This window comes from Colletotrichum lupini, chromosome 7 (assembly GCF_023278565.1).
Source record: "Colletotrichum lupini chromosome 7, complete sequence".
In the NCBI taxonomy this organism is placed as follows: domain Eukaryota; kingdom Fungi; phylum Ascomycota; class Sordariomycetes; order Glomerellales; family Glomerellaceae; genus Colletotrichum; species Colletotrichum lupini.
The window spans coordinates 201,815-217,539 of NC_064680.1; the positions used below are offsets into that span (position 1 = coordinate 201,815).

Sequence of the window (15,725 nt, forward strand, 5' to 3'; positions counted from 1 at the left end):
ACTTATAATAAAAAAGAACTACGAGCTTACTAAGCCCGTTATAAGGCGTTCGAGAACGACTAAAAAAACTAAGAAATCCTCCGCTAATAGCTTCTAAACACAACTCTTAATACGAACCTTTCGACTTCTTTAAGTATAAGTAACTTATAGAACTAAGCCGGGTTTCTTTTTACAAAGCTAGCTATACTACTTACTTTATATAGATAAATCTATCTTTATACCGCACTTATAAAGAGGATCTATACGCTTAAGAATATTTAGAAATAATAGGAGCTTAATACTAAATACGAGTAACTTATAGCTTACGAACGTAATACTATTAATACGTATATTAAAGTCCTCGCTTAGTAATTAATAAAATTAGTTAACGCTATACTATATAAATACGCATTTTAAAAAGCTACTAAGAACGGCGCTAAGTTTAGTATATAGCGAATCGTTAAATATTTAAAATAGGAATTTGCGCTACCCGAACTAGTAGTAAGGAATGCGGTTCGAGAGGAATACCGATAAGCCCTTAATAAAATAAGGACCGGAATTAACCCTTAATATTAGTATAAGGAGTAGTAGTCCGCTTACTTCCGAGTTAAAACGTATAATATTTTAGAAATTAGCGGAGAGATCGCCGTACTTAACTTCCTAGTTATAGTTAAGTCTAGACTTAACCCTATATAAGGCTAACGTATATATAAGACCTTTAGCGAATTAATAGCCTTCGGAACGTATACGAGGACCCTCGAGGAGATTATGTATATATTTAGCTTAGTAACCTAGGACGTATATACTAAACGACCTTTAGGTTAAAGAGGGGCTTACTTTACTTTTACTAAACGCTCTAACTTAGTTAACGACGTAAATAATAAGGGTAACGTTATATACCCTTATAATTACGTATACTCGTAGCGCCCTACGGCGTACTAAAAATTAGAATAAGTACTTATAAGCCGAAACGCTAATAAGTTATTAATACGAATACTAAAGAGCTATATAAAAGAAGTCCTTGCTACTATTAAATTAAGTAAGTAGAAATTACTTTACGATAAGCTTAAAAAAGCTAGTTAGCTAAGGAACGATAGAACCCCTAAGAAACCTAGGTTTTTAAAAAGATCCTCTAATTAACTTATAGCGAGCTTATTAATAAACTAGGACGAGGGCTACGTAGTCGCTATACTTATAAAAAGTTAGGACTTAGAGATAAACGCAATCTTTAGTACCCCTATAAGTAGCACTTACCCCCTTTCTTAGAGTACGGTAATAAATAGTTATAAAGTAATATATCTAGTTAATAATAAGAGCCTACTTAAACCCGAGAGTTGCGTATTATTAAGTAATAAAAACTACGTTAAATTAGGAACTACTATACTACTTATTACTACACGTAGTACTCGTATTATAAAGGGCGTCCTAGACGGACCTAAGGGAAAGGGAACTTACGATTTAAAGCTTTAAAACGTCGCTTACGTCGAGGGATTCTATATTAATATAGTCTTAAAGACTTTACTAAATAAAAGCGTACTCTAGTACTACGGTCTAGATTGTACTTTATAATAGGGAACGCTTTATAAGAGCACTATTAAAAAGTAGCTTATCTAAAAAAATAATCTAGTCTTCCTCGAATATAAGCTCCTCTAATCCTATCCTTCTTTTATAAACCTTAAGCGTATCCTATAGAGCCTAGCTAGTATTATATTACTAATTAGCCGTAGAAAATTCCGTTATTTATATTAATATACCTATAAGAGGTCTAATAGCGCGCTCCTTTAGTACCTTAGAACAGGTTATTTTAGACTTAATACTCTTCGTTAATTACTATATAAGACTCGAGGTGTGCGTATTAAACCTCTATTATAAGTTAAGTATAAAGTATATATATTATTTAAAGCTAAGATAGTAGTCTTAAGAGGACTACCTTCGAGAAGAGCCTTACGGCTATAGTACTATATATACTAGGATCTCTTTTACTTCGAACTATTTCTTAGTAAACGATAATATATACTTATAGCTTTTAATAAATATAGTAAATAGCTTAGGGGGTTCTTTTTAAGGATAAAAATAGAGGAGGAAGTGCTTTTCGTATTATAGAGCCTCGAGGTAGCGATTCGTTATTAAAAAGGGACTCTAATTTGCTTTTTTAAAAGTAATAATAAGACCGCTCTCCTAACCGTAAACGTTAAACGCGTATATAAGACATAGTATAGCGAGCTAAGAATTAAAATAGAACTTCTACCTCTATATATAAAAAAACCTATAAGTAACGCTAAAAGAGTAGGTTAACTCGTAATTACTAAAGCTCGTAAGATATGCCTTTTTGCGAACCTCTTTACGAATTTATAGGACGAAATAGTACTAGTAGTAATCTTTATTTATAATATTACCCCACGGGAGGCTAATAAAGGAGATTCGCTTATTATAATAGAAATTAACTAATAAAAGCGGTATTAACGCTAGTAGTAAACGGGTTACTAAGTACGGGATTCTAAACTAGTTACCCCGTATCTCGGTAGCCTCTACGTATATAGTTACTAAGCATACCCTCTTTATAGGGATCATAAGAAGGGTATACGTTAAAAGGAGTTTAAAGTACTTCCCTGCGGGTATATAAAATACTTAGTTAGATATATACTAAAAACGCATAATATATATAGGGTCTAGGTACCCGCGCTTAAGTAGGTATTTATTATAAAAAATATTAGGTTTAATAAAGAAGTATTTTATAATCCTATATACGAGGAACAAGCTATCGTAAGTAAATAAGTAAATCTAGTAATCTAAAAAATATAAGAACTCTTTAATACTAATAATAAGTTAATTCGAGCACTCGGGGAAGTAGATCTAGACTTTAAAAATACTAGTACTTAAGATAACTTTATAATCGAGGATAGTATTATTATTAGATTTTTAATTATTTAGGACGCTAAGTAACCGATAAACGTACTCTAGGGTGCGGTAAATAAGGCTAAAGAGGCTAATATAGTCTTATTATTATTATTAATCCCTAAGATAACCCCCTTGCGCGAGCTCGGGGGTAGGGGTAAAAAAAGGAATATAATAACTAGGTTATAAACGGCTTTGCGCAGTCTATAGTCCGCTTTATAAGTACTTATATATACCGCGGAGGTTCTTAAGCCTTTAATTCCTAACGGCTCTTAGTAAAACGCTAGAGCACGCGGTAGATAAAGTACCGATCGTAAAAAAGTAATTCTTAATACTAAAGTCGACGTTAGTAAGGAACCCTTATAATAAACCTCTACTATTATATAAGAACAGAGCTTATAAAAACCGCCTTATTAAGTACTAAGTAAAGCTCCGTTAGGTCCTAAACGTTTAAACCGGGCCCGCAGACCTCTATAACGCTTCGATAATAATATTTTTATAACGCTTTTATATTCGAATATAGGAAACGGCGATTACTATAACCGTCTCTAGGACTACTTTTTCTCTACTTTTATACTTAATTAATAAAAAGCTATAGAGGAAAGTAGTATAAGATATATAATACTTTATTAAGTAATAAAAGGAGTAGTTTATAGGACCTACTTAGAGCGCTCTAGAGGAGTTTAAAAACTACGACTTATTAAAGTTAACTTCTAGAGCCTACTAAAGAAGTTTAGCGATATTAAATATCTCTTACCGTAACTATAAAAGTTATTTAGGGATACTATAGATATAGAAATAAAAAGCTAAGGGATATTAGTATATAAGAAGAGGTCGACCGTGATCCTAAATAAGGGATCCCACTTTTATTAAAGTAGGTATATACTTATAAGTACGACGTTAATAACGAGGTTAGCGAGGTAAAAGCACGTATATATATAAGGGGGGATATATAACTACTTAACCCCTTATAAAATATATACGCTTCGACGCTCGCCGCAAAGGCCTTTAGGCTTATAATAATAATAACTATTTAATTCGACCTTAAAATAGACTAGTATAATACTATTAACGCATTCCTTAACGCGCCTCTTAAGAGCGAGAAGCTAGTAATTATTAAACTCTTAGAGGGATATAAAGTTATTAATAAAGTAAATAAACTCTAACGCGCTTTATATAGCCTCCGAGACTTACTAATTCTCTAGTTTTAAACTTTTATTTCTATACTCCGTAATATAAATATAATATATAGTTACGAGGAGATCTATATTTACTAAACTATAAATAGGAAGGTAATACTAGTATTCTACGTTAATAACTTTATTATTCTATATTATTAAGATAACTAAAAAGCGGCTTAGGGGATCGTCGACGGTATAAAAGAATATATTAACCTTAAAAAGAATAGACCGATTAATTACTTCCTCGGAGTACGGATTTTATAAAACCGTACTACTCATAAGGTTTACTTTATTTATAACGTATATATTAAGCGAGTTACTAAGCGCTTCGACTTTATAGATTTACTATATCTAGCTACCCCTCTTTTTTAAAAAGAGTTTAAACTAAACGAGGGGTAGGTAATAAAGGAGGAAATAAAGAGCTACTAAGAGAAGGTCGGGAGTGTGCTTTATATAGCTATTATAATTAGACTAGACGTCGCTTTTATTTACTTATAATTATTACGGTTCCTAACTAACCTAAGCGCAACTTATATTAAAGTAATTAATTACTATATTTAATATCTTTATATAACGAGATATCTTACGCTCTATTATAGTAGTATACTAAGTGCGTAATTATTACTTCTAATTAGAGATACTAGCTTCGTAAATAACGAGGTAATACGACGATTATCTTAGGGATATATAATGTTCCTTTTTAGTAGCCTAATTTAATAGAAATTAGCACGCTAGGCGATAGTTACGACGTTAACTACCGAAGCTAAGCTTTTTTACCTTAAGGAAACCGTAAAAGAGACCATGGCTCTAAAGCGCCTTTTTAAGGACATTGCCCTTAACCTAAGAAAAGTATAGTTAGTTAACTACGATAATTAGTAAACGATTCGACTCGTCGTGTTAAAAAGAGGAAAAAAAATAATAGCTAGGCGACGCCGCGAGAATTTAGATATATATAAGGCGGCTAAGTAGCCTCGCCCTTAGTAATTTATATATTAGAAGTAATAGAATACGTGCTATTCCGGGTTAGGACTCTATTTATTTTAAATAAAGGGATATATTTATAATAAACGCGGTTTAAAAGACGTATATCCCTTACGCTTAATTTTCCTTTATTTATATTCAACTAAATTAGGCCTTTATAAGGGCATTTAGAGATTCTATCTTAGGTATAATAGCTCCCTAGCGGTAGTAATTAGGGGGTATGTTACATAACAGGGATAGTAATCGTACCTCATAAAGTGCCCGTTACGTACTAAATCACGTGTCTATCTCAGATATCGTATATATAGACCTTCTCCTTTTGTCTATTTCTACTTTGATAGTTAAGCCACTTTTACCACACTCCGTATGCCCATTGCTGCGTGCCATAACTCGTGACAGATACCTAGCCTCGATGAAGAAGAAACAGGCCACATCAGGCGGCTTTACTCTGTAGTGCTTTAGTGCTTCACGGTCAATTTTTATTTCCTGAGCTCACTTGTATCTCAATGACGTGAGTTTACGCTTCAGTCTTTAACCGGCGAGTTTCCTCAATAGTGAGTCTGTCTTGTGCATGAACCATGCGTCCATGGCAACGTTGCTGCTATCTACGAATCGATGACGCCATGGAGTCATGGAATGTGCCCAAACGTTCCTCCAGATCGGATCTGGTTAATCCAACTACGAGCTGCATGTCTCCATTGCCCAAACAGGCACTCGGTCACTCATCGGGTCTGATTTGGAACAGAGGACGTCAACAATACTGCAGGGACCTCGTTGACTGCCGATGCCACCAGCCAAATGCATCAAACAACCCCACGGCTGTCGCGTGGCTGGTTGACTTCCCGTATTCTTGGATATTGGAAGTGGGGAGAATTCCTTCCAGATCGGTCGATGTGCATTCCGGTACTAATCAAGTCTCATTAACCTCAAGCATAGCATCGTCGGTCCAAGCATCCGGCCAATAAAGGGAAAAGCCAAGAACAGCATAATGAGCGCTGAGCTCACCACATAATCACTAACCTAATGGATGCAATACCTGACTAAAGTCTAGTTGAAATCTTGTTGAGATTTAGGTATGCCGAAAGACGCCCCCACGCTCGATCTGTCCAATATTATTTTTCCCACCTCAGTCATTGTGGCTTGCCTCCCAATATCCAATTGTCTTGCTTCAGCAAGATGGATTAATTAGATGGCGTTCTCGAGCACCTTGGCAGCTCTGGTTTAGCCGATGTTTCGCAGAAGCTTGATCTCATTCTGCTCACGTACATCCTCGTGGTCGTTCTGGAGACGAGGACTTACTTATATATGAACCGACCGTCAAATTTCATTCATCACGGGTGATGCAATCAACTCACTCGCATGGACGGCTTAAATTACCGGCATCACAACGAGGCTTTCATACCTTACCCAGAGACAATTCTCATAGCTGCCGCAGAAGATTATGCATGCAATCGTATTCATAAGTAGTCTTGGCTACACATCTCACGCCGGGCGTGCAAGCCACTCAATAACACGTGGGCTCTGGTTGCAGTACCTAGCTCATCTGACGATGCGTCTCTTTGATAGATCGGACTCCTTGTCCGAGGAGTATGGTGTACATCAAACTATAAGGAAATGTGTGATTGACTTGGGTTCTCAATCACGATATCACCTAACCTGAGCTACTGGGCTCGTCAAATTGGCGGGGCTTTGGAGCCTCCGCGCCCGCTCCGTAACCGAACCAGGTATGTCATATCTGTCGCGCAAGTGAGACATTGACGATATGGATGGTACCAGAGGGATTGATGGGACCGACAGATCCCATGTAGCTTCAAACGTCATGCCTGATATGAAATACTTACGGCTGGCTGTCTTGTGAAAATCAGCCAGATGGCGGAGGCTTGATGTCACCTGATTCCAGGTACATTATTATTAGCGATACACGGACACGCGTCTCGACCAGTTCCTCACGTTGACTGGATATCTTGACTAGCAGTATATCAAGACCGAGTACGGAGTACAAGCTTACTACCCATTTGAATGCAGTCATGCATACTGTACATATGCTACATCTCAAGGGCCGCAATCATTTCGCCGACTCCATGGCAAGTGGTAGCATCACCGTATGCAAGATGGGTTCTGAAGAATTCAGTTTCACATATGACGCTCATTCGCAATGTTTGTGAAGAATCTGGCCGATGACCACATCCGCACTGTAGCCTCGGGGTTTGTTCTACGCCGCAGCGGAGACTCCATCCTCGACAACTCGTGTTCACAGGAAAGTCATCTCAGTCTATCGGAAGTGGTAGCTCATTCGAGGTCAACGGCCCGACCCTTTAGTAAATGCGCTAGAATAGCATGCCTCTAAGTACCTTATTATCGAAAAAAGTTAATTCTTTTTAAGTTATAAGTATAAGAATACAGTTTTAATAAAATAGTATAATACTTACTTAGTACTTAAATTAAAATACTTTTTTAAGCTTATTATAAAAGAAAAATAATTATATTATTAACTATTTATTATCGAAGTCCGTAAATAGTACTATAGCTTTAATTATAATAGCTTTATTTATAATAAATAAAAAGTCTAATTATAAATCCTTTAAAAACCTTTTTTTAAGAGCTATAAGAGCCTCTAAGTTAAGTTAAAATACTTATTAAAATATTAATAACTAAACTAACCCTATAATAATAATTTTAATAAAAAACTTAGTAAATAATATTAAAAACCTCGCTAATATTAAATACGATTTATAAAGCGTAATAATATAATTATAGAATATTATTAATATATCTTATATTAAGAAGGGTATTATTAATATTAATAAAATAAATAGGGCCGTATTAATATAATACCTCGGCTTCTTTTTATAGCTCGAGAATAATCGCTTTAAATAGTATTAAAAATTTATTAAAAAGCTTTTTTAAATACTTTAGTATACTTATTATTATTTTTATAATAATAAGACTCCTAATACTTACATATAAGAATAAGTTATTTATTTTTAAATAATAATATTAGTTTATTAATAAGCTATTAAAATTACGATTCTAGCGATTCTTTAATAAGGGAGAGGGTAAAATAGAGGAAAGGATAGGTAAGAAAAGGGTTAAGGTTGAATAGTACGGAATTCGAGGGTAGGGTAGCGTCTATATGTACTGTGGTAATCCTCTAGTAATGCAAAACGATGGAGTTAAACAGTGGAATAGCATGCCTCGTACGAGATGTTGGGTCGAAGTGGCAGTAAATCTGGACCCTAAGCATCATTTGCAATACGATACATATACGGTCTCCGCAAGCCTGCGTATACAGTATGCTGCTCGTCATCTTGCCTCGCTTAATGATGAGGAAAAGCTAGGAGATGGTTTCGCAAGTTGCTTTGAGTGATAGCCGACCAACGAGATCGCGAATCACCATTGGTGTAGTTGAATACGGATTCGTTACTTTCGTGTCCTTACTATGTCTTGGATCGGCGTGTATGTGATTTCCAAGTCCAAGTCAGTCACCGTGATCAGTAATCTATCATCGCCAAAGCGTTTGAACCGTCAGTCGCATCTTGACCTGCAAAAGACTAGATGCCGTGTTCGCTACAATGCCCGCCCCGCCATACGCAGGCCCTCATCCGTATTGAATGCGACGTCGAAAGCACTGTGTCAGACGCATATGGGTCTTAGAGATAGGCTAACAACGGTGATGACAAGCCCCAAGCCAATTGCCAAGTGTGCTTGGTCCCCAAACTGTGGAGGCCATGTAGCGACTGGAGCTTCCGGGCAGATGCGCAACGGGCCACCGGCTGAAATTTCGCATTGATGCGCGATGAGCGGGAGGCCGGCGCACCTGGCAAGCAAACATCTTTCGTTAGTTATTACTGTTGGGAGCTTACTGTCATGGGCAAGGGTGTAGCGGATTCAAAGAGATTTTCGACGCCGTCGGCTTTGGAAGTGTCAAAATTTTACCCGCCCGTCATTAGCTAGGTTCAGGTAAGCCCAATTGGGTCGGGTGCAGCCCGTTGGTGACTTGGCCGGGGAGGAAGCCGTGCTAGCATCCCCTTTCTTCTCCCAAGTTGCATCATGTCGTACTCGTGGACGCCATGTGGCTCGTGGAAAACGCGTGTGGTGTTGAAGGTTGCGGAAGTCCAAGCGGCTCTAGACCGGACGAGCTTGGTGTTTGCTTGTCAATTACAAATTGGCAAACGGGCGAAACATTTCTTCTTCCCAGACTGAAAACGTGCGAGAGCAGCAACGGAACAGGCATGTCTTCTGCTCAGACAGGGCCTGGAACGATGTTTGCTTGTCAGCATGTGGTGTCGAGCACCTGGCTCGTGTGATGCATCTCGCAGGTTGGAACTGGGCCCCCCGGAGATTTCCTGCAATTGTCTTCGTGAGGACCTAGAATCGGACCAAAAGCTATGCTCACACCTGCATTGCGTCAGGTCTCACTTTTAGGACGCGCAGAAGCAAATGAAACGGCCGCCACAATATCGAAGAGCGCCGCAAGTTGAGGGTCTGGTTTCCTTTGGTGGCGTCGAAGAAGATCAATAAGAGCAGCAAACATTTTCTCCTCCTCCCTATGGAATTTGGGGGACAAATCCCTCGGCGAAATGACATATCAGATTCATTTCGTCACGCCTCGGTCTATTTATCAACACGGACGGAGGGGAAGTGGGATCTATCAATCCGCTGGTCACCTAGGTACGCTGGGCGGGTAGGCTCAAAATTCTATGTGAGAATTGGCGCCTGCATTTGAAATTGCGCTTCGGTCATCCGCCGACCACCAGTGCGATCATCTCCTCGGTGTTCAATAGCTTCAAGCGACATGTATGCGGCCGCCGCGTGGAGAGATTCATATTGCAATGTTTGCATTGTACTTTGACACCTGTCACAAATGACAAGAGGCGGGCACCTTGGAAATTCGCGAGGGCCTTTTGGCCCCCTACTTTACTGTATAGTCTTCTGTTGGTCCATCGAGATCTTAAGAGATCTCCATCACATCACTGACGGGCCCAGTAGGTGGGCTCCACGAAGTACATACTACGGATACCTGTAGGTGGAGGTCACATTGACAATCTGACAATTGCGTATGGAAAGACTCTGATCCGCTAACGGTTTCCGCTTCGAGGCTCGAGAAGCAGGCCACTGTCAAGGGTTGTATGCGGGGTGGTTCGGGGTTGTTGATGAGCTTCGTGCCGCCAAAGCCCGGGGAATCCCGACTACGGACAGTGTCGACACGCGATGGCGCTTCCGTCTCAACACCATTTACTCTAAAAGAGAAGATGAACAAGATGAGGCTGGGAGATCGTGGCGTGACGACATGCAGTGAGTAAGCTTCTACAATCGCGACATGTGCGGATCCTCCGGCCGGGATGGAAGACGGATCAGAAGCCCTGGCAGATGTTCCATTCAGCAGACTTTTTCATCGAGCACATCCGTACATATGCGCTGCAGATTCCAGTCACAAGCGAAAGGAACCACCCCGTTCGAGCACGCAGTGGTGCTGTGTCTCACCGTAGCCGAACTGGCCAGTGCGAATAGCAAAATAAGACAACTCCACTCAATCCTTTCCGGCTCAAGTTGAAACTTGACGAAGAAAGGGTATATGATTGCAACTCCACCAATAGATATTGTATCAGTTGGCAAAACTCAGTTTTCTTTCCGACGTCGTAATGGGAATTCGCGTTGAGATTTGAGCGTAACTTGTGAGACCCAACAGACGACGAACGGTATTAAATACAACCCCCCCCCCCCCGACGCTCCAACAGAGTGGGCAGAAAGCCGAACAAAAAGCCGTCCATGACACACGGACGTTGTTCCCCCCCTCCAGGGGAATCGGGAAGTGAAAAAGTGCTCCTGGGTAAACTGGAGAAGCGTCACAGTGTTTGTGGTTATGTGCCGCTCAACCCCTTGTCGCCTCTGTTTCCCCCGTTTTCTCCCTCTGTCTTTCTCTCACTCCTCGCTGTCACCCAAGCAAAGAAGCAAAGCCTTACATGGCATCAAAGTACTTCCAAGGATCAATATTGAGACCATTGGGCGAAGCCCCGTGGACCCTCAATTAGGCATTCCGGAAACCGCAAATCTCATCATACGAGTTTGCAATTGCAACTCGGCAATTCCTTGCTGTGGCGTGTTCTCTACTCCACTGTACATCGCGTGTCGCTGACGTCTGTTAGGAACAAGGGACGAGCTAGAGGACTGCAAACTCAGAGTCACCTCCAACCGCCGCCTCCATCGCAGCCTGGGGGGTTCTGTCCGCATGCTCAGGTTTCCCGCCTGCCTTGCTCCAGCCTCTGTGAAGAGAAGAATTCGGGCTATTCCGTGCGCCCGGTTACATCTGACAGACTGGGTAATAAGCCAGCGTACCTGTCTCCACGAGATCCTCAATCACCACTCTGCAAAGCTACGGAGTACTGCTTGAGACCTTCAGTTTGTTTCCCTCGAGGCAGCTCGGACTGCATGCAGCAAAAGTTGTGCGGAATATCTACCACAAACCCGCCTCTTAGCGTACTTCTAGAAGACCCCCGGAGCTCCTCGTTACTTCGGTTTGCTCGGCAGCTCACGGGCGGTGTCCCACTGGAGAGGCTTCGAGTCACCCTCAGGGTCCAGTTGATACCCCTACCGGTGTCTCCCTAGTGCCTGTGAGATCCTGGTATCCCTGATTTCCCGGTCTTGTACCACTCGGCGATGGACAGGGCTGACTTTGAACCGCTCCTCGGTTCATCGCGAACGACTAGCTACCATTGGCGCTGTTCCTTGGATTAACCATTAACGGCGCCCAGTGTCTTCCTCTATGGGCCCCCCACCCTTGAATCCATGCATCTATGGCCCATGGGAGCCGTGTTCAAATGAGGAACCAGCTTTCTTTTTACACTACGGCATACAAATCATACGATGTCTATCCGTCGAGACGGGCGGTGCCTGATTCGAAGCATGCAGACCGCGAAGACTCGAGCGCACGCGATGATGGAGCACGACGAGGGGGAGGGGTGAGACAGGATTGAGCTTTGTGTCTATCGGAGTGGTTCTACGGGGTACACGAAGGCATCTTGGGCTGGAGTTGAAAGCTTCTATATCTTTCCTCCGAGGCCCGAACCCGGCGGCGAGAAAGACGTCTGCATTTGTGTTCCCAAACCTTTGGATCCGGCTCTCCTTCTATCACGCAGACGTTTACCCACTTCTCCGTAGCGTTTGTGCATTTCTGTTGATACCCCCTTTAACATTTATCCCCGTTCCGGTCTGCCCCTAGATCTCCATCCTTGACCCTGTATCTGGGTACGAGAAGTATCTACTTGAGAACCGTGAGGTTTCCCATTTTTGGCTACCAAGTTACTATCTGCCATCAGTCAAGGACTACAGAACAGTATTCTCAATCCGAAGCTAAACAGCAAATTCTCTGTGCAGAACCATCACAACCATGGCTTTGACATACAAGCAATCACAGCTCGTCAGGGGTACGATCCCGGCTCTGCGTGAGCATGGCGAGACCATCACGACCATATTTTATGCCAACATGCTGCGGGCTCATCCTGAGCTTCATGACCACTTCAACAAGGTCAACCAGGCCAACGGCCGCCAGCCCCGTGCCTTGACCGGCGTCATCCTTTCCTTCGCCGCAAACCTCAACCACATCAGCGAGCTCATCCCCAAGCTGGAGCGCATGTGCAACAAGCACTGCTCCCTTGGAATTCTACCGGAACACTATGACATCGTGGGAAAGTACCTCATCCAAGCCTTTGGACAGGTTCTGGGTCCTGCCATGACCCCAGAGATCCGCGAAGCCTGGACAAAGGCCTACTGGATCCTCGCAAAGATGCTCATCGGCCGCGAGGCCCAAATGTATCGCGAGTTCGATGATGACAAGTGGAAGGGATGGCGCAAGTTCCGCATCGAAAGAAAGGTTGCCGAAACGGACGACATCTTCTCCTTCTACATGGTGCCTGTCGACGGCAAACGGCTACCTGACTTCTACCCAGGTCAATACACCTCGATCCGCGTCACAATCCCCGAGCTCGGCCACTATCAGTCACGACAATACTCGCTCAGTGACTCACCACGACCGGATTACTACCGCATTACCGTCAAGCGTGACCAGGGCGTCAAGGTCGGCAAGGGAGCCGCCACCTTTAACCTCAACCCTGGTGTCTTCTCCAACCATCTCATCGATGAGAAGAGGCCGGGTGACATCGTGGAGCTGACGCATCCTACCGGCGACTTCTTCTTCGACACCCACGCGGCCGGCACTCTTCCCGTCGTTCTCATCTCCGCAGGCGTCGGTGTCACGCCTCTCATGTCTATCTGCAACACCATCATCGAGCGCCAGGCTATCCGTCCCATCTCATGGATTCACTGCTCGGCTCGGGCAGCCCCCTTTGAAGAGCATATCCGCAAGATTGCTTACAGCCGCGCCAACTTCATCATCAAGTTCTTTCGATCCCAGATCGCCGATGTCGAGGACGATGATTCTCTCTCCTCCTCTAGCGACTTTGGCCTCCGCATGGATCTTGCGAGGATAGCACCAGAAGAGCTCTACCTCAGCCATGGTGGCGCGGAGTACTACATCTGCGGTCCTGAGATTTTCATGGTTGAGATGTCGCAATTCCTCATCAACCAAGGCGTCGATCCCAACAGAGTCAAGTTCGAGAGGTTTACTACGGGTGATTTGGAGTTCAAAAAATAAGGTCGACACAGGCTAATACCAGTATCTCGACGTGATTGCTTTTACGGAGAATGAAATGGGTTCTGGGGGCTGATTCAGGAAACGGGTGAGACGGAGTTTCATGAAAGTGGTCTATCTGGGAAACGGGTACAGAAACGGGTACAGAAACTACACAAACGGAAATATTTATGCCTTTTGTTTACTTATTAAAAGATGCAGGAGCAGAAACTGGATGGCTCCTTTTGGCTCTGAGGGTTCAGAGCATGCGAGTATTTCGATTGTTATCAGAAGCGTAATACTACAACTCGATGCCTCACATGGCGCTCTGTTTGAGACTGGTCCAGAGAATCCGAGTTTTGTGATTCAGCACACCCGGAAAATTCAACGATGGCAACCAAGCCAATTCAAGAACTCAATTCCCGATGTCGAAATGGACGTCACCTTCACAGCCCTTGCACAACATCGCGGATTCAGCGCCGGTTTGACAATGACTGAGTTTCCTCCATCATACGAGAAAACTGGACTGGATGTAGTACAATGCAACCGCCTGACTCGCCACTATTTAATCTTGCTCCTCCGAGCCCCTGACAGGAGCCCCAACCCCCCAGAACTCCCTATGGGGTTCCTTAACTGGGGCCTGGAGAGAATCGCTGGGGTTCTGGAGTGAACTCAGTTCAGTGCAACCTGTATCTTACTCGCATCTATACCCAATGATCCACAGGGAAATGTCAGTTGGTTCATTCGTGAGAATTCGGGAGACGAGAGCCAGACAACATGTATCACCATGTCACCAGACATATGCTTGCAGCCGAAGTCGCAGACAGCACTCTTAGATCCTGACATTGTGCCGATGGGGGACATGGGGAGAGTAATCTATTGTGTTCACTATCAACATCCACACATCAAATTCCCATCGATCATCGGGTCAATGTTCACGAGAGACAACAGGTAATCGACATTTCTGATTGGAAAGTCTTCCGGGGCTACCTCCGCTGGCGATGATGAAAAGCCCGCTGCTAGCGCCAAGCACATCCTACTCATCTGCAGCCGAAGTTCCTCTATTCTCCTCGGTCCACCTGTGTCATGAATGTCGTAGGTCAGACTCGACGGTCAGTCACCTGAGTCTTTCACGAAGGAGAATCTAAAGAGATTTCATAGAGATCGATGGTCAGAATAGACCCCCCGAGACGTTGCCTGCCAATTCATTCATCGCAATTCGCCGGTGACGCACGATTTTCAACGATTTTTCTTGCAGCAAGACCCACGAGGACGGCTATTCCGCACCCACATGAAGGCTATCCCGCACCCATACTAGGCCCGTTTAAGGAAATAATAGGCGAAGTAAGTAGCTACTATACTAATTAGTTCTAGCTAACTTTAATAGCTAGGTTACTTATATATTAGCCTAGGTAACGTAATTATATAATTATTATAGTACTTTTTTATTAACTATATCAGGATAATTTTATATAAATTTGATTACCTAATTTCTACTTTTTTATATTTTTCTTAAGCTTTTATTAATAAATTTAATAAATAATTCGATTAACGACCTTTTTATAAGGGTTTAGTTATATTAATAAGACCTCGGTTATAAAATAAATAAGTTAAAATTAAAAAAGCGGTAAAATAGCTCTTTATTATATTTAGATCTTATATATAAGCGTAGTAGTTAATTATAGTTATTAGTAACTAAGTAGTAATAAACGATAATATTAAAAACGGGCTATTTATAGAGGGTTTATATATATTAATACCCTAACTTATAAAATAAGTATAGGGTAAGTATAATATATAATAAGTATAATTACGAATTACTAATAATAGAATTATACTCGTTAAGCTAGGTCTTTTATAAGCTAAATTAATAAGAGCTTAGTACCGAGGTAATTAGTATATAAATAAAGTTATTATTAGTAATTAGAAAACTTATTTTTACTTATATTACTACTTAAATCCGTAATTTTATAAGTATACTTATATAAAAAGCGCGACGTTAAGAATACTTAGTAAAAGCTATAGTAAGACAAGTACGGCCCGCTCTTTTTAATATAAATCTT

General features: G+C 41.8%; 3 protein-coding genes across 3 annotated transcripts; all 3 read left to right on the forward strand.

Annotated features, from left to right (window-relative positions):
* Nucleotides 1-9,835: 9,835 nt before the first annotated feature.
* Nucleotides 9,836-11,818, forward strand: CLUP02_13115 (uncharacterized protein; the record flags this gene model as incomplete). Its single annotated transcript, XM_049292059.1, has 12 exons — nucleotides 9,836-9,848; nucleotides 9,909-9,958; nucleotides 10,026-10,093; nucleotides 10,135-10,331; nucleotides 10,420-10,490; nucleotides 10,548-10,644; nucleotides 10,837-10,927; nucleotides 10,986-11,153; nucleotides 11,190-11,301; nucleotides 11,364-11,435; nucleotides 11,513-11,647; nucleotides 11,744-11,818. The coding sequence occupies 12 exons, from the start codon at nucleotides 9,836-9,838 to the stop codon at nucleotides 11,816-11,818; spliced, it is 1,149 nt and encodes a 382-aa protein (XP_049149205.1).
* Nucleotides 11,819-12,423: 605 nt separating this feature from the next.
* On the forward strand, nucleotides 12,424-13,686 carry CLUP02_13116 (globin; the record flags this gene model as incomplete). The annotated part of the gene is made up of 1 exon (XM_049292060.1): nucleotides 12,424-13,686. The coding sequence occupies one exon, from the start codon at nucleotides 12,424-12,426 to the stop codon at nucleotides 13,684-13,686; it is 1,263 nt and encodes a 420-aa protein (XP_049149206.1).
* A 211-nt stretch (nucleotides 13,687-13,897) lies between these two features.
* Nucleotides 13,898-14,332, forward strand: CLUP02_13117 (uncharacterized protein; the record flags this gene model as incomplete). Its single annotated transcript, XM_049292061.1, has 1 exon — nucleotides 13,898-14,332. One exon carries the CDS (start codon nucleotides 13,898-13,900, stop codon nucleotides 14,330-14,332), a length of 435 nt encoding a protein of 144 aa, XP_049149207.1.
* Between the last annotated feature and the right edge of the window lie 1,393 nt (nucleotides 14,333-15,725).